The following is a 24,561-nucleotide window of genomic DNA, read 5'->3' on the forward strand; positions in this document are numbered from 1 at the left end:
ACCACCCACATTCCTATGTTCAGGATAGCACAACTCTGTTCAAGCATCTACTGCAGTTGGCATTGTTAAAGGTTCCCAAAGCAGACAGGGCTGCTACACTCAATGGGCACACAAAGTAACCTTTTGCCTTCATAACGCTCCTAAGTACCAAGTCTCCAAAGGAATGGTGAATATGGCCTTTGACTTTCTCCCTTTATAGATATTTATAAATATAAATAATTATATTTCCTGGGCTGCTGATGGACACTCTTTATTTGCTAAGTGTCACTGAAAGGTATGTCCTTCTAATAGCCCAGAGTTTATAAATGGCAACAAAGAGGGATTAGTGTGATTAAGTCAATCAAATTATAAGTTAGCAAGGGAAAGAAAAACAGTGAGATGAATTAGCAAACAGTTGAGAATAAGATAAGGGTTTGACAAGCATCCTTAGGGCCACTGCTAAAATGAAGATGAAAGAGCTGCTGAATTTGACAGAAAACAAAAGTTCCATAGTTTGCTAATATTAATTTACATCATTTTTAACTGCTGTGTTAACATGTTCTTAAGCATAAAGATATTCTTTTTAAAGCAAAGTTTTTATTAAGTGATTCATTGTGCTGCAGAATTTGGTGCCCTATTTTAGAGTCAGTTCTCCCATGGTCACAAGTAAATAACATAGTATCAGATCTATCCATTATCAAAACAAGAGAAAGGGGAAAACAATACGTTTGCCCAGAAGAAAATGGCTTAGTGCATAGGAGGTAAAGAGACACACAGTGGTTCAAGCCTTGATTTCAGTATACATAGGGCATTTCAGATACAGAGGGCACTGTAATTCTTTCACAATAGATTCATTAGCTATTTAGATCTACTTATCAGAACTTTTGCATTTGTGGAAGTCTATCCTTGCAATTTTTTGCTAGATATTTGAGAATAGTCTAGCACCCATGATTTACATTTCTAGATTGATAGTGATGCAAAATATGTACTGGGGCAGCTTTGCCTAATTTGCATGCTCACTAGGATGTGAGTTGGTCCAAGATGCTAAATATGGTGACAAAGCTCCACTGCAGTAAAAAAGGCTGCAAGGAAAAAATGCCTTTGAGAGATGGTGCTGAAAAAAATTTGCTAAGTATGACTTGATCCACACAATAATGAATAATTCTAGATTAGATAACATAAAATCAAACTACTCATTGGAAGCAGTAATTGTGAAACTAATGCTTAAATACTTTGGATACATAACACAAAGGCAAGAGTCACTGGAGAAAACTCTGATGCTTGAAAAAATTGACAATAGGTAAATGAACGTTTATTTGTCTCTTAAATGGGACTGGATTCCACTTAATTGCTGATTTTTTATTAGTTCGTGAACTTTTTATTACATATTCATCTATATAGTGCCTATCATGTATAAAATGTACAGATGATAATGAGTATTGTAGCAGCATTCTGCTAAAGACAAAGGATAAGTAAATGAAGTGAAAACAGCATATAAAATTCTTACAAATTTCAGGCACAATCTATAATAGGTGGACTGCTCAAGTATTTTATCCAGAAAGTAATTTTCAATATCCAATTAAAATGAAACACAGACCAAGGCTCTGGACTGACAAGATAAAGAGTGAGCCCTTCATTCCCATATGAAAACATATCTTTTATGTTCCTTTGAAGGTTTGGTACACCACAGAATTTATGTAAGGGATTTTTCATCATGTATTTCTTAAACAATGTAATTTTTTAAACATCTTAAGTGGAAAATTGGTAAAAAATAAAATACAAGAGCTGATTATTTTTTTTTAATTTCATGGACCTCTTTATTCTGGAAGGAATATTTTTAGGTCCTAGTTCACAAATTTAATTTAAAAAGAATGAAGAAAAGAAAAATATATATAAGGGGACTCTATCTGATAGCTTACTTTCAGCTTCCTCCTTAAAATGATTTGTAGATCTGTAGTTCAGGATTATCTGCGGAAAGCAGATTGAACATTTCTCAGCAGTCCCCATCTGGCTTTGACTTTGGCACGCACATCTGGAGTCATCACCTACAGTGGAAAGCAGAAATACGATTGTCAATCAGCTATAGAAATATAGGTACACAACAGATGTCACAAGAGAGTAAGCAGGAATAAAGGTACTGGCATGTTTCAATAATCTATTTTAAATACATCAGTAAGATATTTTTAAATAAATAAACATACTAAAAATTTTTAAGAAATATGTTCAAATAAATCATGATATACTTTGCACTGGAGCTATTACTGAAACTAAGGTTTATGAAAAGATGAAGTCTTGCTTCCCCCCTCCCCCTGCAATATCTTCCTCCTTCTTACACCAATCTTACACCAATCTTACACCATTCAGCATCCCTAAATAATGGACCTTCCTCCTGTAATTATTTGGGACAATGGAAATCTTTGAGATGAGACCTTTCATTTCAAGAAAAAGTTGAAATAGTTCAGTTGTAGGATTTCATTTGTCAACATGATTTTGTTTTGTTTTAATTTTAGGTATCAGCTGCTAAGAAGTTTTTTTGATGTCCTCTTATTTGAAAGAGATTGTTGCACATTTGATCTTATCCAACAAAGCATTTATTAACTTGTATGTCTCTCCAGAGTGGACATAGGTAGTCACATTTTTCCTTTAAAGAAAGATACCTATTTAACTGCTTTTAACTCTTGTTCTATAAAGCTACAATATCATGCATATATTCAAGAAAGTAAATCTTACAAAAATCTGAAGAATTTCATCCTGTAGCAACATATACTGAATCAGGAAGACTAGGGATAGAGCAGGCATATAGTTTAGGCTTGCTTAAAACTGGGGTGAGTTCAGGGGAAAGGGAGAAAAAAATTAGAGACACATATTTGAAATCAAGACTCAAATCAAGGACAAAGAATATAAGAGCATTTCAATTTCCGTAAGTATTCTGTTACAGCCATCAGTGACCATTTTGGAAAATTGAGAGTTTACCAGTACCACTGATTGAGAGATTGCTGAAGTCAAATAAACCAAAACATTTCAGGTAACCTCAAAAGTTCTCAAAACATAATAAGTTTGTAATATACTGTGTTTCCCTGAAAATAAGACCCGGTCTTTTTTTTTGTTGTTTCCAAAAGAGGTACCAAGTCTTATTTTCGGGGAGTGTCTTTTCCACTCACCTCGCTGCAGTAGCACCAATAGCCTAGCCCAGCTGGCCAACATTATGTGGCCAAAGGAGAAGTTTCATTCTGCAGTTGAGAATGGAGCACCGACCTCCCTTTCATAGTCAGAGGCCTTTCCAGAAAGCCTCTGACTGCAAAATGCAGGCCGGGGGTTGCCACAGAAGAAGTGGCCTGACAAGGAGAGGCAGATGCTGATTCATAGGAGACCTGGTAAGTGGGTGTGGGGTGCATGGGGCAGCTCGACCCCCCCACCGTAGCCCTAGCTTGATTTTTAGGCATGTGCCTTGCCCAAAACTAGGACTTAGTTTTGGGGCAGGTCTTACTTTTGGGGAAACACAGTATCACAATTGTTAACTGATAAGTTAGGTGTATTCTAACTCACATGTAACCTACATTTTTACAACCAATCTGTCTTCCCGTTCTGTGGTTCTGATAAAGTGAGCTGCAGCTCATGAAAAGTTATGTTTTTTTTATTAAATTTGTTTGTTGGAAAAGGCCCTATCACAGACCATTCTTAACAACAAGAACAAGAATGACAACAACAACAACAACAACAACAACAACAATAATAATAATAATAATAATAATAATAATAATAATAATAATAATAATAATAAAAAATAAAGTTGGAAGGGACCTTGGAGGTCTTTTTAGTCGGACCCACTGCTCAGGCAGGAATCCCTATACCATCTCAGACAAATGGCTGTCTAGTGTCTTCTTAAAAACTTCCAGTGCTGGAGCATTCACAGCTTCTGGAGGAGAGGTCTACTGGTTAATTATTCTAACTGTCAGGAAATTTCTCCTTAGTTTTAGGTTGTTGTCTTTGATTAGTTTCCATCCATTGCTTCTTGTCTTACCTTCAGGTTCTTTGGTGAATAGATTAACTCTCTCTTCTTTGTGGCAGTCCCTGAGATATTGGAACACTGCTATCATGTCACCCCTAGTCTTTCTCTTCATTACACTAGATATGCCCAATTCCAGCAACCATTCCTTATATGTTTTAGCCTCCAGTCCCCTAATCAACTTAATTTAAAAAGCAACTTGAAAGTAACTGTTAGTTAATGTCTCTTCCTGGCTGCAGATGTAGGACCATCTCTATCCTGTATCTGTTTACAAACAATTAAATGATAATCAATTCAATGTAATGCCAGTAAAATGTAGAGTTGGGGTTGTACCACCTTGAAAGGACCCATTCAATATTTCATCATTGTTTTCTCTTTTGGCACAGCAACAACAACCAAATAAAAACGAAGGATTATTTAATACTGTTGCTGAAGAAATATTAAAAATCAATACATTTTAAAGATTTTAACTTTTTTAAAGATCAAATAATGTGGCAAATGTTCAAGCAAAACAAGGAATGGGAATTAAAAATACTAAACAGACACCTCAGAATGTTTTCAAATTTGGAAGCATATAAATAAATATTCCAAAACAATGTATCTGTTCAAGATTCATTATAGAAGAATATTCTTTGCTCTAAGGATTTAAGAGAAAGCTTGCTATATTCATTATGAATTCATGAATTGTTTCTCATAGTCTGTGTCTAAAAATATCTATATTAGGACAATTGTTGTATTAAGTTAAATCCTAATATGTGTTCTTTATGGCGGGGCTTTTCAACCTTTTCACCCATTGTACCACTTTTGGGATATGGCAACATCCGAGTACCACCAGTTGCCTAGCAAGGTGTCAAAAGATTGATGACCAAAAAAAAAAAAGGAAAAAAGTGATGAAATACAGGTAGTCCTCGACTTACAACAGTTCATTTAGTGACTGTTCAAAGTTAGAATGGCACTGAAAAAGTGCCCCCCAAGCCACAGCTGAGCAAGACACCTGCCTGCCTGCCCAGCAGCACTCTTGCTCCAGTCCAAGGTTTTCATTGTTGTGAACATTTCTGTTGAGGATTGGCAGCGGGGGTGGGGTGGGGGTGTTTGGTTTTTATTCCCCCCGTCTGCTGGGTGGTTGCAGCAGGTTTTGGTCACTTCACATGACCCTGGGACACTGTGACCATCATAAATATGAATCAGTTGCCAAGCATCTGAATGTAAATCACAAGACCCTGGAGATGCTGCAACGTTCCAGCTGATTGGCGCTTCTTCTGCACTCAGAAGTGCCAGGATCAGTGCCGAGCTCCAGGTGGAGCCTGGGGCTGATCCTGGCGCTTCTGCTGAGCCCTGACAGCCCTGCATTTCCAGCCGTCTCTCTCTCAGGCTTGTGTGGTGCTGCCACCGGTTCAGCTCATTCCCCTCCCCCACTACCACTTTTCTAGGATGGTCTTGTACCGCCTGCCAGGTGCCAATGTATCACAGGTGGTACCCATACCACTGGTTGAAAAGCCCTGCTTTATGGGATTTTCATCTGAATAGAAATAAAGTAAAAAAAATAGTGGAGGAAAAATAGAAACACCAAAAACTGTCAGTCATATAAATGTGCCATACAAAAATCACATTATGAAACATTTAAAATGCTATCATTGTTATCTCTTTGATATATGAGATGGAATATTATAAAAATGTTTATTTAACATTTTGAAACCATGTTAACTCAAATAATTGTTAATGCCATAGTAAACAAAAACAAATAAAAACAAACCAAAAATAATCCAAGCAACATTTGAATCAAATTCCATTAAACTCAATTCATTTGAATAATCTGTGAATAAACATAAGCTATTTATCTAAAATCATGATAATGCATTTGTCTATATGAGTTTGATTTAGCCAGCAATTAAATACCCAAGATTGTACCTTACAGACTTCACTCCATTCTCCTGGACCATTGTCATTGACAGCTCGAACTTTAAAGAGATATTCTGTATTAGGGGACAGATTATGTATTTCTAGATTCTGTTGTACAATTCCAGTAAGTACTCCTATGAGTTGTGGCTGGATTAAACTCTCAGCTTCCTCTTCATCAAGTACTTCATAATAAGCAATTTCAAAGCTATCTACTTCTTCTGTTGGACAGGTCCAATAAAGCTGTGGAGTGCAAAGAAAAAAAGTGCACTGAAAATACGTTTATGTATAAATAGTGGCGAATATCTGTAGCTCGGGTGTAGGATGAGGGTAAAATTTTGTTCCCTGTACTTGTGGGTTGTTTTCTGAACGTTTTGTTACCAGGCTAGGTAACATCTCGGAATTCAATCCACAAGCTCGGAGAACAAACCTTCACACTTTTATGTTTCTCTAGCAAACTAATAGGGTTAATAAGTAAGGCTGCTAGCATTTCATTATTTGGGTTATAAGAATTTGTAGAACAAAAAAATCAGAAACCCACAACCCCAACTTAATTATGTATATTTAATGTTCACAATACAGGCATTTTAGTACCAGTCCCATGGATTTTAAACCTAATAATCTTCCACCTTCTAAAAACTATATGAAGTCCTATACCAGCCAAAATGTCACAATAACAGGGAATTAAGTTCAGCTCATATGATGGTCATTCATTTGGAAAGGCTGGGCTACATTTTGTACTGTCATAAATGAAGCAGAACATTTCAGGTGAGTTCTAGTTTTATCTCTCATTAGATTCAGTGGTTTTAGACCTAGTTGTCCCACATGGCTCAGATAAAATAAAGAAGGACAACATGTGGTTTTTAATAATTACAATAACCAAAACTTTCAGTAATTTGTATTTTTAAATGTTCACAAATCTTAAAGTTGCCAGTTGGGAGGCCCCTGGTCTAGTTCTGTGTACTTCTCACTGTAGATTTGCAGAAGAAATACAGCACAACACTATCCTCGTAGCATAGTGGCCCAATGAACCATAGCGCATGTCCTCCTTTACTACTAGCTCCACAGGAATATTCATCTTCTGCTGATTGCCCCTCTTTTATCTAACTTTCCACAGTCTCTTGAACTGTTAAGTTTGTAGCCAGGACTGCCCAACAGAAAACACCTATCATGAATTCACCTATATACACCTTCTTTGAAGTTTAATATAAATGTTATTATATACCCTTGCATTATATTTATCTTATAATATTTTATCCTACTCTTTTATTTTTTTCTTTATCTCACCTTTTCTAGTGTCATGGTAGAAACTTTATTCTATTTAATCTCATTATAGTCTGTTTTATCTCATTTCACTGTATCTTACCTTAATTCATTTTATTGTATTTTACTTTGGCTGATGCTCATGTTCTGATATGATTTGTCAACTAATAAATCAATAAAGTATATTGTATTGTCTTTATAATCCTACTCTTACAATTTTAATGGTATTGATGTCACTATTTTATAATTTATACTAGTGGTTTAAATTTTTGCCATTTTTCATGCTATGTAGATTTGACCACTGTCATAACAGGTTGGCTGTAATATTATCCCTGAATGATATATTATTTTGAAATAGATACTCACTGAACCTACAAAGGACAAAAGGCTAATAAGAAGAATAGAAAAAAGTAAAATTAGTGTAATATAGAAACAATTAGCATAAAAATTAAGCTAACTCAGGTTTTTTTTCAAAAACTATCAATACAATTTCTATAAGTCTACTTGTATTTTTTTTCTGACAGCTATAGACATAAGTAGAAACTAAAGAGGAATAAAATCAGACAAAACAAGTATTCAGCCAGCGGAACAATGCAACAACTGATTTCACTAAGACAGCCAATAAAAACAATTAGAAGTTTGGTGAATTTTATGGATACAAAATTAAAGTAATAAAGATATAATAAAAATACATAATTCAAGAAGAAAATTTTGTGTAGAAAGAGTGGTTGCTAGATCACAAAAGATCTGGGTTTGTATTAACAGGTAGCAATAAATGTATATTTTAAATAATACATTTAAATAATACATATAGTTCTTGAAATGTGAAAAAAATCTCCTTACAATCAATACTATTAAAATAAACATACTACCAAAGAATTTTTAAAACTAATACTATTTCAAATAGCACCAATTTTAATCTCAGACAAAATCTTCTTAACATCAGCAAGGAACAATCAACAGATTTACATGAAATTGGTGGTGGTAGAGAAACAAGAGTAAAATTTCAATTTTACAGCATTTTCTACCCCTCTGACAATCTGGATGGAAAACCGTGCAGGCAGACATAGCAAATCTACTCTAGTTTACCCATCCAGTTTCCTTAATACAGGTCAGATCAGGACTCTTGTTTTAAGTTGTAGATGAGTTTAAAAACAGTACATCAGATCAAAAGCCAAGGTTCTTGATAAAGGAAAAGAAAGCATTCTATAGTATGCTAGCCTATAGCCATTTGTGAAAGAAGCTTTTTATTGGTGATAGAATAAGTTTGGGTCCAAAACTCAGTGATATGATTTCATTCATATCAATGGTGCAAAGCCACAAAAAAGATATTTTAGATTATTCTTCAAATACATATGAAAGTATATAAAAAATCCAAATAGAAGAAACTAAATTTTCCATACACTTTTTAAAGAAATTACTTAGAAATTATTTGGAAGGAAAAAATATGCAACTATATGCAGAACTGATGAAGATATAATTCCATTAAGTGCACATTTCTATTATCCAGTATTATTTGAATTTACAGAAAGTGTGAATGCTCATAATGAGTACAAGGTTGGAAAATAAAAACATCCATACCTTAGCAATAGTTGGGTAGACAAGAGTTTGGTAAATAACAACAAGACCAGGAGGTAAAGAAGATTCTTCCTGTCCATCTGGATTGTAACTGGGTCCATAGCTTGGATAGTTTCTTATATCTTTTGAAGTATCTGATGATGCATTCCAAATAGAATACAAGTGATTTCCTTTCAGCTCTGTTGGAGGTGATGATTTTGGTCTAATATGCAGTTCATTGCTCATAAAGGTTTGATCAGCCAGTGAATGAAATGATGATAAGGAGAAACTTCTGTTCAGTCCTAGTGGGTTTGACATGTGTGCACTTGAAACAGTCCTTGGAATCATAACATCAGAACTGCAAGGATAAGGACTTTTGTTCATTTGTTCATATCGTAATTTATTGCGGATTGATGGGAAAATGCTCACTAGGTTTTCAGCAAGTTCCTCAAAGTTGACTTTAAGATGCTTTATTGGGTCTTCCTTAAGATATGGGTTGGGCTGATAAAGACTTGCAATTATATCTTCTACTTCCTTTATTAAGCTCCAGGCAGATTGCAGGAATGCAATAGGGCTCTGTTCTTTTAAAGCTTCCTTAGAATATTGCATGAGGCTGTCCATTTGATCAATTTTCCTTGTTGCATGGTTTGCAAATTCACAAAGTGCCTTTTGTTTCTGAAGTTCAAGGTTTTCTACTGCTTCCATCAGTTCTTTTTCACGCTCTTGAATTATCATCCGTAATCTCATAAAACCATTCCTGATTTCTTTCCTTTTGGTTTCTTTGTAAGATTTAAAATTGTTCTTTAATACAAGGACTTCCATTAGGTCATTATCAATTACATAACGGACTGCAACAGAAAATAAAGATAATGATCACAATTGATATTATTTTGAAGGATACCATTCTTGTTCAAAAGACAGAAAATTGGTTAATATTAGATTTAACATAAGTCAACCAATTTTGGAGATGAGAGAGTTTTCACTCCAAGTTACATATATTTGAAAGTGTAATATGTTAAAAATTTTAAGTCAAACTTCTATAAGTCTATTCTATTTTCTCTTGAGGAAAAACAAGCTCCAAATTAAGATTTGGATTGATCAGAAGGTAAGTGAACTGATATGACATTTTAAAGAATACATATTTTTATGAAAATAAGTTTCTTTAACAATTCTTTTCCTTATTCTAAAACAAGGTTACTTGGCAATTTGGTGCTAACCTCCATTTCCTGTGAGATCATTTGTATTTGTTGGAAAAAGCAAGAATCTATGTATCTGTCATTACTAAGTAGTGAGCCCAATTCCCCAGAAAACGCTGGATATTTTTTCCCTTAGTTTCAAGTGGCTTGGAGAAATTCAATAGGCCATTTTTGTTCCTGAAGCTAGTAAATGCCCAGTAAATCAAAAAGGTCATCTTTGAACTCCACATCATGGGGGTGGGGAAAAAAACAAACAGCACCTTACCTTAAATGTGAAAAGAGAGGATTAATTCTATTAAGCAGCATTGCATCAATTTTGTTATTCACAATAGCATTTATTACTTTGAAAAAGTAATAATTATTCTCAGCATTTTGTCCAGTTCATATGTGGCTCATAAATGAACACAGAAACATGTCTATTTGGTTTACATTAAATTGCAATTAAATGAAATTTTACACATTTAATTCCACGGTTGTATAATGTCTGACTACCTATAATGTCTGACTCCAGATCATCAGAATGCTGAACCTGCCATATGACTAATAATCTGGAAAGGGCAATAGGGAATAGGCTAGACTTTACTTCTTTATGGAAAGTTCAGAAATTAAAACGGACTCAAGAGCATGTTATGGCTGTACCCTAAAGTAAAACTATTCTGCTTCACTAGATGCAATACTTCCTTTCCACAAAGCATAGATTTGATTGCTTCCTATTGCTCTAAAAGGTTTGAACAATAAAAGATAAGGATCTAGATATTTTTTTTAAAAAACTGGAGTTCTTTGAGAGGATGGAAGACAGCAGGGAAAAATATGTTTTGATTGTGAAAAGAGAGGAAGAAAGCTCAAAGTTTGTGTGAGGGAGAGAGAATTATGCTATCAGTAGGTCTGTATATGTACAGTATGTGTCTATATACATGCCTGAGTGTGTGTATGAGTTCATCACCTGTAAGGTGGTTCAGCAGGAGGAAGTGACAAAACATGAACCCTGCAGTTACACTGTAACCTACACATTTCTTCTATCTGCCATTGAGATACAACTATGAAAGGCAGGATTTGCATTGTGACATCACAATGCATTTGAACATGTTTGCTTTTATTTTCATAATCATGTTTAGTAACAAATGCCTGTATGTGCCTTTCAGCTAATAATGGAAGAATAATGATTATCCTGGGACATCTAAAAAAATTAGCATGTTATTATAGGAAATTCAAAGGCAACCATAAATGGCCTTTCAGAAATCATATTTCTATGCTTTCAAGGTCTATGTGTTCATTGGTCAGATATACTGTATATTGTGCTAATCATCCAACTCTAAAATAAATTAAGCTGAGAAATAATAACTTTTCCAAAAGCAGACAATGAGTGTCAGTTATTATCTATATTGCAAGACCATTAGATAGCTATAAGCTAGACAAGTGGTTCTCAATCTTTTCTTCACCACAGACCCCCTTTAAATATTTATTATGGCCACAGACCATTGCCATGATCTTCCAAGACTCAAGATTTAAATTATAACATTTTTTCAAGCCTTCACAGACCCCTGTGGCAACATCGTGCCCCCCCTAGGGGTCTGTGGACCACAGGTTGAGAACCACTGAGCTAGACAGTTTATTCTCCATTGATCAAAATCCACTTAAGATCTCAGGAAACTTCTAACCTTAGAGAAAACTCTAAGGTTACATTGATTAGATATAATATAGCAACTAAGAAAATATCAAGCAGAAAGAAAATAATGTAAATAGGAACCTTTTTTAAACTTGGCAATAGTCGTAAATAACATAGCAGACATTTTCGTACATGCTACTGATAAAGAAACTTTGTTATGGTCATTATGTTGTGCCTCAGCACACAATTCACATAGTAGTTCATGATCTTCAAGGCAGTATTTGGAAAGCAATGTTTCACCATGGATTAAGCAGTTTTTGTCTTCCCAGATGTCATCACTAATTTTAGCATAGGCGTGATTTAATGTGGAAATATCTTGGTGATAATTCCTCAGGCAAACATTACAGTAATTCAGCTGACATGACAAACATCTCTTGTCAGCCTTTTGCTCATCACAAATCTGGCAATAGATTGGGACATAGCTTTTGTCAAACCTCCATCTTAGGAAACCGTATCGGCGCATATACTTTCTAGCCAATCTAGCCCTTAGATAATTAATCCTTAGGTACATTTTCTTAGAAAATGGTAGGCAATGTGCTTTGTTGCAGATTGGACATGTGATGATGTAGAAACTCTCTGTAATTTCAGCATTCAGTCTGCTCTGCATGATACATTTATCACAAATGCAGTGATTGCATGGCAACATAAACGGGCGGAGAAACATTCGTTGGCACAATGGGCATACAAGCTGGTCAATAAAAGCATGTCCAGAAGGTTCTTTATCCAATGTAATGACAGATGTATCACTTGCCCCTCGGCTTCTGAGTCTGAAAATAAAACCAATACAGAAACCTCTGAGTTATACCCAAGGATGCCACTAATATTTATAATTATCAAGCTTAAAATAATTTTTACTTTGGACAAATTCTATGAACCAAGTGACATCTGCTTCAAAATTTCCTTTTTGGTTTACACCTAATTAAAAACCAAATGTCCATGTTTCTTTCCATACCTTTCTCCTCTATAAACTATCCTCCTAATCATCCCTTTTTACTTAACTTGTAATGATGATAGTAGCAGGGGAAAGTCTAGCAACTTTTCTAGGACACTTTTACATTTTTATTACTGAAAATGCTGCCAGTGGCAAAACTTTAGCAACTGAGGAAATATAGGTTTCTTTACACGAAGTTTGGGATTTATGGAAAACTTCTGTAAAATAACATTATTTTATCTCTGAGGGACTACTTCTTCATTGCGGAATGAACAAATTGAGATGAGTGGTGGATCTTTCCTCTTTTTCTTTTTTTGCCTCCATATAAAAATTAGTTAAAACTATATAATGACTTGATACCAATACACACACACACACACACACACACACACACGTAAGTGTGTGTGTGTGTGTATGTGTGTGTGTGTGAAGTGTTTGTTAAGTATTTAGAATACCTTGCTAGGCCCCAAACACAGGACAAATCTTATTTCCTGTTTCAGCCTAACCCAAGGCCATCCACAGGCATTAGTTACAGCATGACAGCTCATATTTGTATATCCAAAAAAATTTACACACACACACAAACACACATGTTGTGATACAAGTAGTATTAGAGAAGGAGATACAACATTCATACAATGCATACATTTTATGTATTATTCACTCTTGTGCCTTTAAATAATGATCCGTGCTTCCAAAGATATTCTGTATCTATTCTAATTATTTATTATTGGACTACTAATGAGTGTGCTGAGGCCATCAAATTCAATGAATATTAGGTTTCTGTATTGTTTATAGACAAATCAGACTTTGAAATTCTAAAGGAGGGAATGCCATTTTGGTGATTAGCAGTATGACAGATTTGCATGCAATTGCACTTTTTTTTTGGTGTCCTAGGAAATATAAAAGCCTTTTTAAAAAGGCTTTTGTCACATATAACAAAAAGGATTCTATGTCATTCTTGGAAATGAATTGCATATCCCTGACAAAGATTAGGTAAAGGTTTCCCTGTCCAGTCGTGACCGATTCTAGGGCACAGTGGTCATCTTTGTTTTTGGCTAGGAGACCCAGTGTTGTCTGAAGACATTTTCTATGGTCATGTGGCCAGCATGGCTATAAACCAAAGGTTAATGGAATGGTGCTACCTTCCCATCAAAGTAGTACCTATTAATCTACTTGCATTTGCATACTTTTTAATAGTTAATTATTTTTATTTGTGTACCAAATATAAAATACTACAATTGCTTTTAAAATGTTGCAAAATATAGGTTTCGGTTCTATAATTATTCCTTTCCAGAAGAAGAGAACAGTTAGTATTTCCATTCAGTTAACTATGGTTTAACTTTTTGTTTCCTCCTTCACCAAGCAGATTTTTTAAAAATTGTACCTTACATCTTCCACCTGCCATTTACAGTCTTTCAAGAGGTAGACCTAAGGGTACAATTGCTGTAACTTTTATATGTACAAGCAACTTTCAGATATGTTTGGCTAAAAATTCACAAGGGGATATTCTAAGAAAAAATGCAGAATTCTCATCATCTCATGTTGCAGAATTTGATAAACTATTTTGAAGAAAGTTGCTGCTTTACGGTCTGAACCAGCCTAACAATAATTCCACATTTGATCTTTAAGAGCGCCAGTTAAAAAACATTATGTACATAAAGACAGATATTACTCAGGATGATGGATCAATATGTTTTGAGGAAGATTCCCCAAAGAAGCAATGTTTGACAGCTCTTACCTTTTTCGTAATTTAGCTCCACGTCTGTATGGCAAATATGGAAAAGTGCAGCACCTACTTTCATAGCACTGACATTCATTATTCTCCTCAGTACAGCACAAGCACTTGCAGTTTCTATTATTAGCACAGGAACAGCAGCACCAGCGACAGTTGGGGCTTTCTGAGAAGGCACAGTGACAGCACTGGCAGGTGGTGTCATCTTCGTGTGGGCAGTAGCAACAGTCACAGTTCCTTTCATCTGTAAAGACAAACTTCCAGCACAGGCTGGATTGTTTTGGGCCGCATAGTTTTAGGCATTTCTTGCAGCAATTACACCCTGGGCAGCAAGGACAATTCATGCAACATGCACAGGGTCTGCTGGTCATAATCTTAAAAAAGAATATATATATTTCCCCCCTTTCTCCCCCACTAACTTGCTCTTGTTTCTTGTCTGCTACCTTAGGGCTTATTTTGTCCCAGAGTTGTGAAAATTTCTTTCTGACCACTTAGGAAGGAATAATGATATCACAATGAGTTTTACCAATGAGGATACTGGGGAATTTTTTTTTGTAGATGAAAATAGCATATTTGTTACATCACAAACTATGTCACAATGACCAAACACTTATTTTTATATTGGTCTGATAATATGGGCAAATTGAACAAGAACTGCTCAAGAAAACAAGAAAGGACTGGAGGCTAAACCTTTAAAGAACTGTTGCTGGAAATGGGTATATCTAGTTTAATGAAAAGAAGGACTAGGGCTGACGTGATAGCAGTATTCCAATATCTCATGGGTTGCCACAAAGAAGAGGGGATCAAGCTATTCTCCAAAGCACCTGAAGGCAGGACAAGAAGCAACGGATGGAAACTAATCAAGGACAGAAGCAACATAGAACTAAGGAGAATTTTCCTGACAATTAGAACAATTAATCAGTGGAACAATTTGCTTCCAGAAGTTGTGGGTGCTCCAACACTGGAAGTTTTTAAAAAGAGATTGGACAATGGGCAAGCTCCATTACAGTCATACATCAAGGATTACCTATAGTTGAAAATAAATATAAAGAAATTAAGGCAGTGATGTGGTTATGAGGGAGATAAATAGATAATTTCTAATAAAAACACATTTATTACAAATGTTTTTCAAATAGAGAGGAAGTCACCTGCAGCCATTTACAAGAATCTATTCAATTTTCCACTTTTGCATTCTTTCCAATGTCCTCCCATGACAAATATAGATGAAAAGTCACCTGAACTTCAGTTGCTTAACATTTCTGTTTTTCTTTAACAACTCCTGAAATATTAAATCAATGCTTGGTATTTACCATTATGTACTCTCTGTCAGCAGGTCAAGGTAGGACACGTCAGAAATGTACTTTATAGAGCAGGGTTTTTCAACCTTGATTACTTTAAGATGTGTGGACTTCAACTCTGATGCTGGCTGGAGAAAGCCTGACAAAACTTCCATCTGCACCATATTAAGCTAAACAGAATCAAGGCAAACTTATTTCCATTCCCATTCCTTTCCACAACTGTCATACACTTGCCACTTTGTATTATAGTTTTGGCAGTTCTTTAAAACCTTTAATGGGGTTTTATGGATTTCATTGTTCTTGATAGAAATTAAAACATATGCTATTGTATACTGAGGACTTTTAAAATAAAGTATTATTGAGAATTCACACATTGAAGAAGGTAAATTTCTGCTAAAACTTTTTGGGTTATAAGTATAACCAGATGCTTAATTTACATGTATTGCTGTAACACCACAAGGGTTTGATTCTGTTGCAACTTATGAAGTACACACAAAATTAGGAAATTAGAAACACAAACCTAAAATCATTCTAAATAAAGATAATTGCAAACCATATGCTTGTGACTAAATAGAGTTAAGCCTTTTTGTAAATACAGTAAAAGAAAAAAGGAATCTTTTTAAATCTCAACATCCAATTAGCTCTACAAATTAACCTGTTTAGTTATCAATTTAAACCCTAATACCCATCATGTCTCTACCTGTTAAATACTACAAATTTTTCCCAGAATTTAACTCAATGCAATAAAAATGGTCACAGATAAAGCCAATTAATATATTGTTTTATATTCTTGTTAAATTAGGGGGACACTATTGATATATTTTATATCAGATTATTGAGAAAGACAATTATTTGGTCTGGAGAATCTCTTGATCATTGTATAAAAGGTTATTGGCTTTTCCGCACTATTAAAGCCTATGGTGGTAACTGCTGGAAAAGTAATATGCGTGTTAGATTTAATTTTACATTTAGAATACTGCTAGGACTTTGGTTCTCTCCTGAACAGGAAATCTAGCCTATACATGAGGCTGTCTCTCATTTTCTTGCTACTAAACTACAGTTCCATTAAGGACTGTTCCTTTTGTTGAGAACTGCAATTTTACAGACTGGTATCCTAGCATGTGTATTCTAGAATATATTCCTTATGATACTCCATGGAAGTGAAAGTTGGATTTTACAAGAAACATTATAGGAAGAATATTGATGCCTTTCAACTTTGGTGTTGGGAAAAACTCCTGAAAATAAAATGGAGAGTCAAGAAAATAAACCAGTGGTCATTAAATAAACACAGAGTTGTCACGTGAGACACAAATGACCAGGCTGAAGTTCTCTAACTTTGGACACTATTATGCAAAGACCCGCTCTCTGAAAAAAGCTCCAATGATGGAAAAGGTGGGGTGAAAGAGAAGATCATTCAATCATAGTACAAGGGAATAAGAGGCTTTAAGCCAGGGGTGTCAAACTGCCAGCCCGCAGGCCGGTTTCATCATACCGAAGCCGTGCCAACCCCATTGCCAGCAATGTAAAAAGAGTTGTGATATGTCATGACACGTCATGTGACATGGCGAGTTTGACACCCGTGCTTTAGGCTATTAGCATGCCTTTTGCATGATACAGGGAATACAACTCCTTTTGAGCTGGCAAGCTACTAGAAAAAAAATCAAGGAAGTGCTTTCTATTCAGCCAAGAAAATAAATAAATAAAAACAAAGTAGCAAACATTATGGAAGAAACACCTGTACTTGAAGTCTATCTTAATGGAACTGTAGTTTAGTAGCAAGAAAATGAGAGACAGCCTCATGTTGCAGAAATAGACAAACTTGAGATGAGTGATCCTATGTACTGGTGTACAGAACGTAAGTTGCATTTTACCTAACAGTATTTACTATTTAGTAAATCAGTACAAAATGATTTAGCACACTAAGCCTTGTCCTTTATTAATTTCAGTAGCCAGTGGTTTTTTTGGTCATAGAATGCATGGAACGGCATTCCAGCACCTTTTTTTGAATGGAAGAAACAGTTCCTTCTAAGCTGTCAGCGCAAGTGAATTACGAGTGTTCACTTAACGCTCTCATGCTTCCCCCTCCCTTCCTGCCATGCAAGACTTACCTGGAAAAGGTCTGTCTCCTCTCTGCCATGGTTCCTGCTACCACTCAGATCTGAGGCCAGGGGACATGTCCACAGCCCCCCACGGCCCAATCCAGGCTCCAGAGGCCTGGAAAAGACCTCTGCCGCCTAGATCTATGGCTGCAGAGTGATTTTGCAGCACCCACGCAGCCCGATCTGGGCTCCAGAGGTATTTTCCAGGCCTCCAGAGCCCAAATTGGGCAGCTGGGGGGCCAAAAATTGCTCCATGACCATGGATCCAAGATCCAGAGGCTTGGAAAAGGCCTCCAGAGCCCAAATTGGGCCACAGGGGGGCTACAAATTTGTTCCTTGGCCATAGATCTGAGCTCTGGACATCTTTTCCAGGCCTCCGAAGTCTGGATCAGGCTGCGGAGAGCTGTGGATGCTTCCCCTGGCCTCAGGTCAGAGCAGCTGCAGGAACCGCATCAGAGAAGAGATAGATCTTTTCCAGGTGAGTGATCTGTGCCTCGGAAGCTCCCTAAAGTGGTTTCTTCTCCCCCTCCCACTCTGTAAAGTGCTTTCGACTGTAGCCAGAGCTGTGCATGAGTTCTGACATCTTTTTTTTTTTTTTACAAAAAAAGCACTCAGTAGGAATATTCAAATAAACAGCAAAATAAAGAAAAGCCTCATACTTCTTCTCTGCAGTGTGACTTCTAGTTGTTTCCAATATATTGTTACAGTTGATCGCATAATCAGCCAGATATTTAGATGGATCTGGCATTTTTATCTACCAGTCGAGTCATTCCCAAAGAACTCGGATGAGCAAATGTTTTTGTTTGATGGTGTTAAAGGTATCACCACAGGATGTAAGCTGTTCCATGTAAAGCCTTTTACAATCGATTGATGATGATTTTGTCAATGCCAGTGGTGTTCAACTGTTGGTCCAGATGTTTAGGGATTGTACTCAAGGTGCCTGTTAGCACTGGTACTATCTTTGCTTTATTTTATGACAATCATTCTATTTCTATTTGCAGGTCTTTATATTTTGTAATTTGTAATTTTCCCCAATTCTTTGCTTAGTATTTGAATTTCTGCTGTAAGATACCTTAAAAAGAAATGTTTTACATTTTACTTCTAGTGATTTACTTTCTTTTCTCCAGTGTCACAACAAATGTGCTATCTCATATTTAAAGTTAATAGCATATTTTCAGAGTCAAAGAAAGAAGGGTCAACTCCAATGTTTTCCAAAGCAGCTTTTAAAACATTCAATCTGAATTAATTTTTTTAATACTGCCCGATTTCCAAGGATTTTCCAAGGATTTGTAGAAGCATTTATTCAGATTACTGTCAGTTCCACCCCTTGCTGGGCAGATGATGCTGCCACAGTGCTGATGGAGTACCAGGAGGTTATGAGGGGGAGAAACCAACTTTGACTCAACACTAGCAAGATAGAGTACCTTTGGAATTTTGGTTCATCTGGGTCTCTATGCCATGGGTCTCCAACCCTGGCTTTGCTGGCTAAGGAATTCTGGGAGTTGAAGTCCACAAGTCTTAAAGTTGCCAAGGTTGAGGGCTCCTGCACTATGCCACCTTTAACTCTGGATAGGGTGGGATTTCCCCAGGCAGAGCTGGTGTGCAATTTGAGAGTCTAACATTCACAACTTCTGTTCAATGACTATGTGGCAGTTGTGGCTATGGGCCTTTGTAGGCACTGGGATAGTGTGAGTTAATAGCTGACTGAGTATATGATAGTTGCATCAGGAATGTCTGGCTGTGGTACTAGGTGTTCTGGTTTTGGTCTTACTGCTTTTTGTTTTTAGCTGTAGATGTTGCTTTCATGGTTGGGTTGTAAGCTGTCCAGTTTGGTTTTAATATGGGAAGCTATACAAATGGTTTAAATTAAATAAATTAAATAAATACATGCAAATAAAAATGTATGTTTTAATTCAAAAGCAAGAAGAGAAGTTGGAAAAGACTTGAAAACTATACTATACAAACACAAACACAAACACATACCTACCTACCTACCTACATTCATACATACCTACATTCATAAAATATTCAATTATGCTAGGATGTGTTATCACTTTCTTCTCTCATCCCTTTTTTTAAAACCACAGTAATACTTGCAGTTCTAAATAAAGATACACAACTGACTGATTTACATTGGAGAAACAGCTGTGCAATCAAGAAAAGGCTCTTAAAATATTATATGAACAGAGCAAGATATTATTAAAAGAAAAGGTGATAAGGTATAGCAGAGAGAGACAATGCAGAAGAGAGAAAAATTACAAAATGAAAAGAATGCTTTTTATTGTAATATCCTCAGAATTACTCACAGTCTTGAAATGTAATAAATAATAATTGTAATTGTAAAATTCGCAATAAAAGCATAATGAAAGACACCTAAAATGGATTTTATAGTTTATCTCAATAGCACTAGATTATAATATGGTAATGTTTTGCATATCTAGTAAATTTGTATGTGTATGGTACATGTATCTTTAATTTTATGTGTATGGTACCTGTTTTAGTATTTTTTTAAAAAAATCTATATCTATTTTTCTCTATGAATCTTGGATTTATAATTCAATTACTTGGTATTGTTTGTTAATCAAATGTAAATTATATAAAATTATATAAAACGAGCTTTTGATTATCCAGTTTGTGTTCTTAGAAGTTCCATTTAGCTTAGAATGAACTTTTTTGTTACGTGAACATGTATGTTGGAATGTGTCACAAACCCAGAAAAAAAAGAAAAGAAATAGGACTTTTACAGAAGAAATCCCTCAGCCTAGGAAGGGGGAAGCACAAAAGAAAACCTGGCCTTAATCTAATTGAGCCAGTCAAAGCAATACTATACATAACCATAGTATTAACTACAGATCATCTGAGAATTGCTTTGACTGGTTTTCCAGATTCTTGTACATTATGCAATTAATAATAAAAATAATACAAATTGTAATAAAAATATTTTCATAAAACCAGATGGTTTTTGTGTCCTCACAAAGCCTAACAGGTTATATTTAAATATTTTAAAATTCCCCCAGTTTGTAACTGGTGAAGATTAACAACTTTTTTTGGATATCTGCCAATTGCATGAAAAAGTGTTGCACATACAAACTGATAAAAATTTAGAGATTCAAATAATAATAGTAATAATAAACTATGACTGCTTATATCATCACACTTATCACACCTATGAACAGGGATGCTGCTTGGCATCCAGAATTGTGAGGCATTGGTTTTTTGATGAGTTTCTCAGCAACCCCCTATATCATTTTATGAATTACAGAATACTGCTAAATATGTTGTCAGTTTGTTTACACTAGAATAAATTTTTGAAAGCCATCCTGAATCAGAACTATCATCCATAGACTGGGACTTGTTAAACTTCCCCCTCTTCTTGATGTTCAGAAAACTACTCACTACTTCACTTTCCAATGCACAATGGAAGGGAAAAGCAACTTGTTTTTATGTGTGTGTGTATCTACTCTTCTCAAGCCATATCAGAAGGAAAGCTTGTCCATTGAAAGTATGACTAATCTACCATGCTAGTCTATTGTGGATTGACAGATAGGTGTTGTTCATGATCCTTGTCTAAGACTTGAGAGATTGATTGGTCCTAGGTCACCAACCTAGCTTCCATGTTTACACGAGAACTAGAACCTGGGTCTCACTTTTCCTCATCCAGTACTTTAGCTGCTGTACTAACAAATGTTTATTTATTTTCATTCTTTTTAATTTTGTATGTGAAAAGATTTGCTAACTGAATTGGGTTGGGAGAGGATGAAGAAGTTTTACCATTCACAACCTAAAATGCAATATCCTTATCTAGACCAATAATCTGTGAAGCACACTCACTCTGGACTAATTAAAATCAGAGGAAATAATTTAATTATTAAAAACTAAATGTGTCTTTAGATTTACTAAGTTTGGAGATCAAATGAACTAGGAAATTTATCACTGTCTTTTATATACTGTAATATAAATGTTTGCTGAAATTCTTCATTATTAAGAAAAATCACCAGATGTAAGAGAAACAATCTACAGCCTGAAACAGAAGCTGAAGTTTACGTCTAACTGATTGAAATCTCCAATAGTGATACTATCTCCAGAGGTTGTTGAATGGGTCATTTAGATAAAAGCAGCATTGAATTGTATTGCTGCAAACTCCACCCTTTTTGTACTAGCATTACAATATTGCGTGCATGTCCAAAAGGTGTGTAGCTTGTGGCTTCTGGCTTAACGTCACGGCGGGACAAGTGTACGAAGACGGGGCTCCGTCTTTCGCATTTGAGACCCTGAAAAGGGTCAGAAGTCGTCCTGTAGAGGTAACAAGCAAGGAGGGGACCCTCGTTGATCTCAGGAGGACAGAGGTCCTTCCGTCTGATCTGAAGAAGTCCTCCAAACCAGCGGGGGAAAGACTGGCTACATTTGTGTAGCCAGTCAGAAGCTGCTGACAGTGGAAGACAATAAACACTAACAAGCAAACTTTCAGCAACGTGGATGAAACTGGGTGAGACTCTATCCTCTCTTTATGACTTTAAGACTACTTCCTGAAAAAATTGCCCAAAGCACTCTCCCTGATGAGAGAGAGAAAGGAAATTTCCACCCCATTCCCTCAGAAAAAGAAAAATGCTGGGAGAAACAGGAAAAATTACAAAATTAATTTGGAATTAATACATATATATATATGGCTTTGAATTTGGGAACTAAAAGTGCTTTTGAGACTTTTTTTAAAAAAAAAGATGTGAAAAGCTTGTAATATAAGTTTGGATTTAAAAAGCTTGAAAACGGTGCCAATGACATCTAGTGATGAATTATGGCACTACAATTTGTTATGCCTAAAGGAAAGTTGGCTTGAAGCCCAGATTTGGAAACTTTCACTTTTGAAGACTGCAGCTGGCAAAAGGGGAAAAAACAACAACTTTTGGGCTGCTTATCGGTGTGGCAGAGACGATGAACTATTTTGAAACTGGCCTGCCTGAACTATGAATATAAATATTAATTGACTTTCAGAGCTGTGTTGTGGAACTATTTCCCTGCAGGACTTGAGGTGATGGAATATTTTGGATTACAAATTTTTGATTGATGAACAATTTTTATTATAAAGACCACCTACAAAAAATTGAAATGGATGTCCCATACTCGGTTTTAAATGGTGAAACACCATCTCTAACACCTGTCCCCAAAGTCTTCAGTTTGATATGCCACCAAGAAAATATGGATTAAGATCACAAAGAAATTCTCTCCATGTTGATATTAATACAAGAGACTATTGCTTTAGCTCTTGATAAGATTAGAAATAACAGAAAGGAGAAAACAGAACAATTTTCTAATCTAAATTTACAAACCCAGAACATGACTACGAAATAGGAACTAGCAACCAGGAAAATAGAAGGAAAACTAGAGAAAGCAGATCCAAAGATCGAGAACCTAAAGGAAGGAACTAACCAGCAGATTCAGACAACTGAAGATCTAGAAGATGGAATGATAATATCAGAAATGTAAAAGACATGTTACAATCAAGAATTCAGAACACATTTGAGGAAAAGGAAGAAGAACTGATTGAATGGAAGATACAGCTGTTGGGAACAGTGGGGAATTGGAGAAGGAGGGAGACTGTTTAATGAATATCAGTGGGTTCGTTCTTCCAAAAATACTTTAGTAAATGGTCTTTCTTAGTCCAAACAATATACACAAACACAGAGGAAAAATTATTTGATGATTCAAATGCATTAACTTGGAAAGTTAGTTGGCAAAGGAAAAAAAGCTAGAGTAAGACTGAAGAAAATAGAGGGTTTGATCCATTACATCGGATATTATTTTATTAACTAGATGTCTGAATATGGTGGAGAATACATAATTGCTAGGAATAGAAGTATTATCATAACGAGAAAGATAAAATTTGTAATTAGAATTAGGAAAATGCTAAGAAGTGTGAAGCTTTCGGTTACTCAAATATAACTTACTTTGAAATTATAAACAATAGAGACATTTTGACATTTTCCCACTGATGGGAAATTAAAAGTAAAAAAAAAAGTGAAAACAAGATACTGATTGAACATATGGATATTAAGTGCAAATGCAATTAAAACTGACATTATTGCTATTATGAGAAAAATGTAACAAAGATGTTGATATTCAACTGTATATTTATTAATAACAACAAGAATTGTATTTGCCTAATGTGGGAAAACAGGTACTACTGGAAGAAGAAAGGAAATATTTGATGGTGTAATATTGAATTTGGACTGAAGAAGCTAATATATACCATTTAACTACTAATAGACCCAGACAACACGTTATCTATTAAGTATTTGACTATAAAACTAGAAAATTAATAAATTAATAAAAAAATTAATAAAAAATTAATAAAACATTTATAAAAAACCCCAAAAGGTATGGAACTTGCAGTGCAATGGCCCAGTGCAATGGCATTGGACGTCTGGGGATACAAATATCTGAAACACAAAGAAAGAGAATTAATACAATGTCAGCTAGTTAGCTATAAAAATATTTTATAAAATGTTTGTGAAAATTATCTAACAGTATGGTCAGTAGCAAAGCCCCTTCTGCTTTTCTTTTCATCCTTTCTCAACATCCATTCCTTTCATCTTTTCTCTTTCCATTTTATGTGCTACACAACATGGAAAGTTCAAAGCATAGTATTAACCTGGGGGACAGTATAAAATCTATGGATCATTAATCAATCAATTAATGATAGAGTACATTCAGATTAAATTCTGCAGAGTGGACTTCTTCCCTAAGAAAGAATATCACACATTTTCTCAAAAACTGCTTATAAAAAGTTTTATCTTAGCTGAAAATTCTGTACAGTCACAGCAGTTATGTAATAGAGTATTATTATGAGTTCAGCAACTCAGTTTTCCATATCAGTACACAGAGAATCAACAGCAATTTTGAGCAAATATTGCCTTGATCTGTAAAATATTGAATGATAT

At 35.3% G+C, this 24,561-nt stretch overlaps 1 protein-coding gene across 1 annotated transcript in view; it reads right to left on the reverse strand.

Moving 5' to 3' along the window:
• Positions 1 to 14,600, reverse strand: part of TRIM42 (tripartite motif containing 42) — a gene marked incomplete at its 5' end in the record, with an annotated part of 60,065 nt that extends 45,465 nt beyond the window's left edge. The window contains 5 exons of the mRNA XM_083364991.1: positions 1,899 to 2,024; positions 5,894 to 6,124; positions 8,726 to 9,549; positions 11,645 to 12,324; positions 14,236 to 14,600. Coding sequence (XP_083221117.1) covers positions 1,944 to 2,024; positions 5,894 to 6,124; positions 8,726 to 9,549; positions 11,645 to 12,324; positions 14,236 to 14,600 — 2,181 coding nt within the window. The 3' untranslated portion in view covers positions 1,899 to 1,943. The remainder of the gene's footprint in view (positions 1 to 1,898; positions 2,025 to 5,893; positions 6,125 to 8,725; positions 9,550 to 11,644; positions 12,325 to 14,235) is intronic.
• Between the last annotated feature and the right edge of the window lie 9,961 nt (positions 14,601 to 24,561).

Source organism: Vipera ursinii, assembly GCF_947247035.1.
Source record: "Vipera ursinii genome assembly, chromosome: 5".
In the NCBI taxonomy this organism is placed as follows: domain Eukaryota; kingdom Metazoa; phylum Chordata; class Lepidosauria; order Squamata; family Viperidae; genus Vipera; species Vipera ursinii.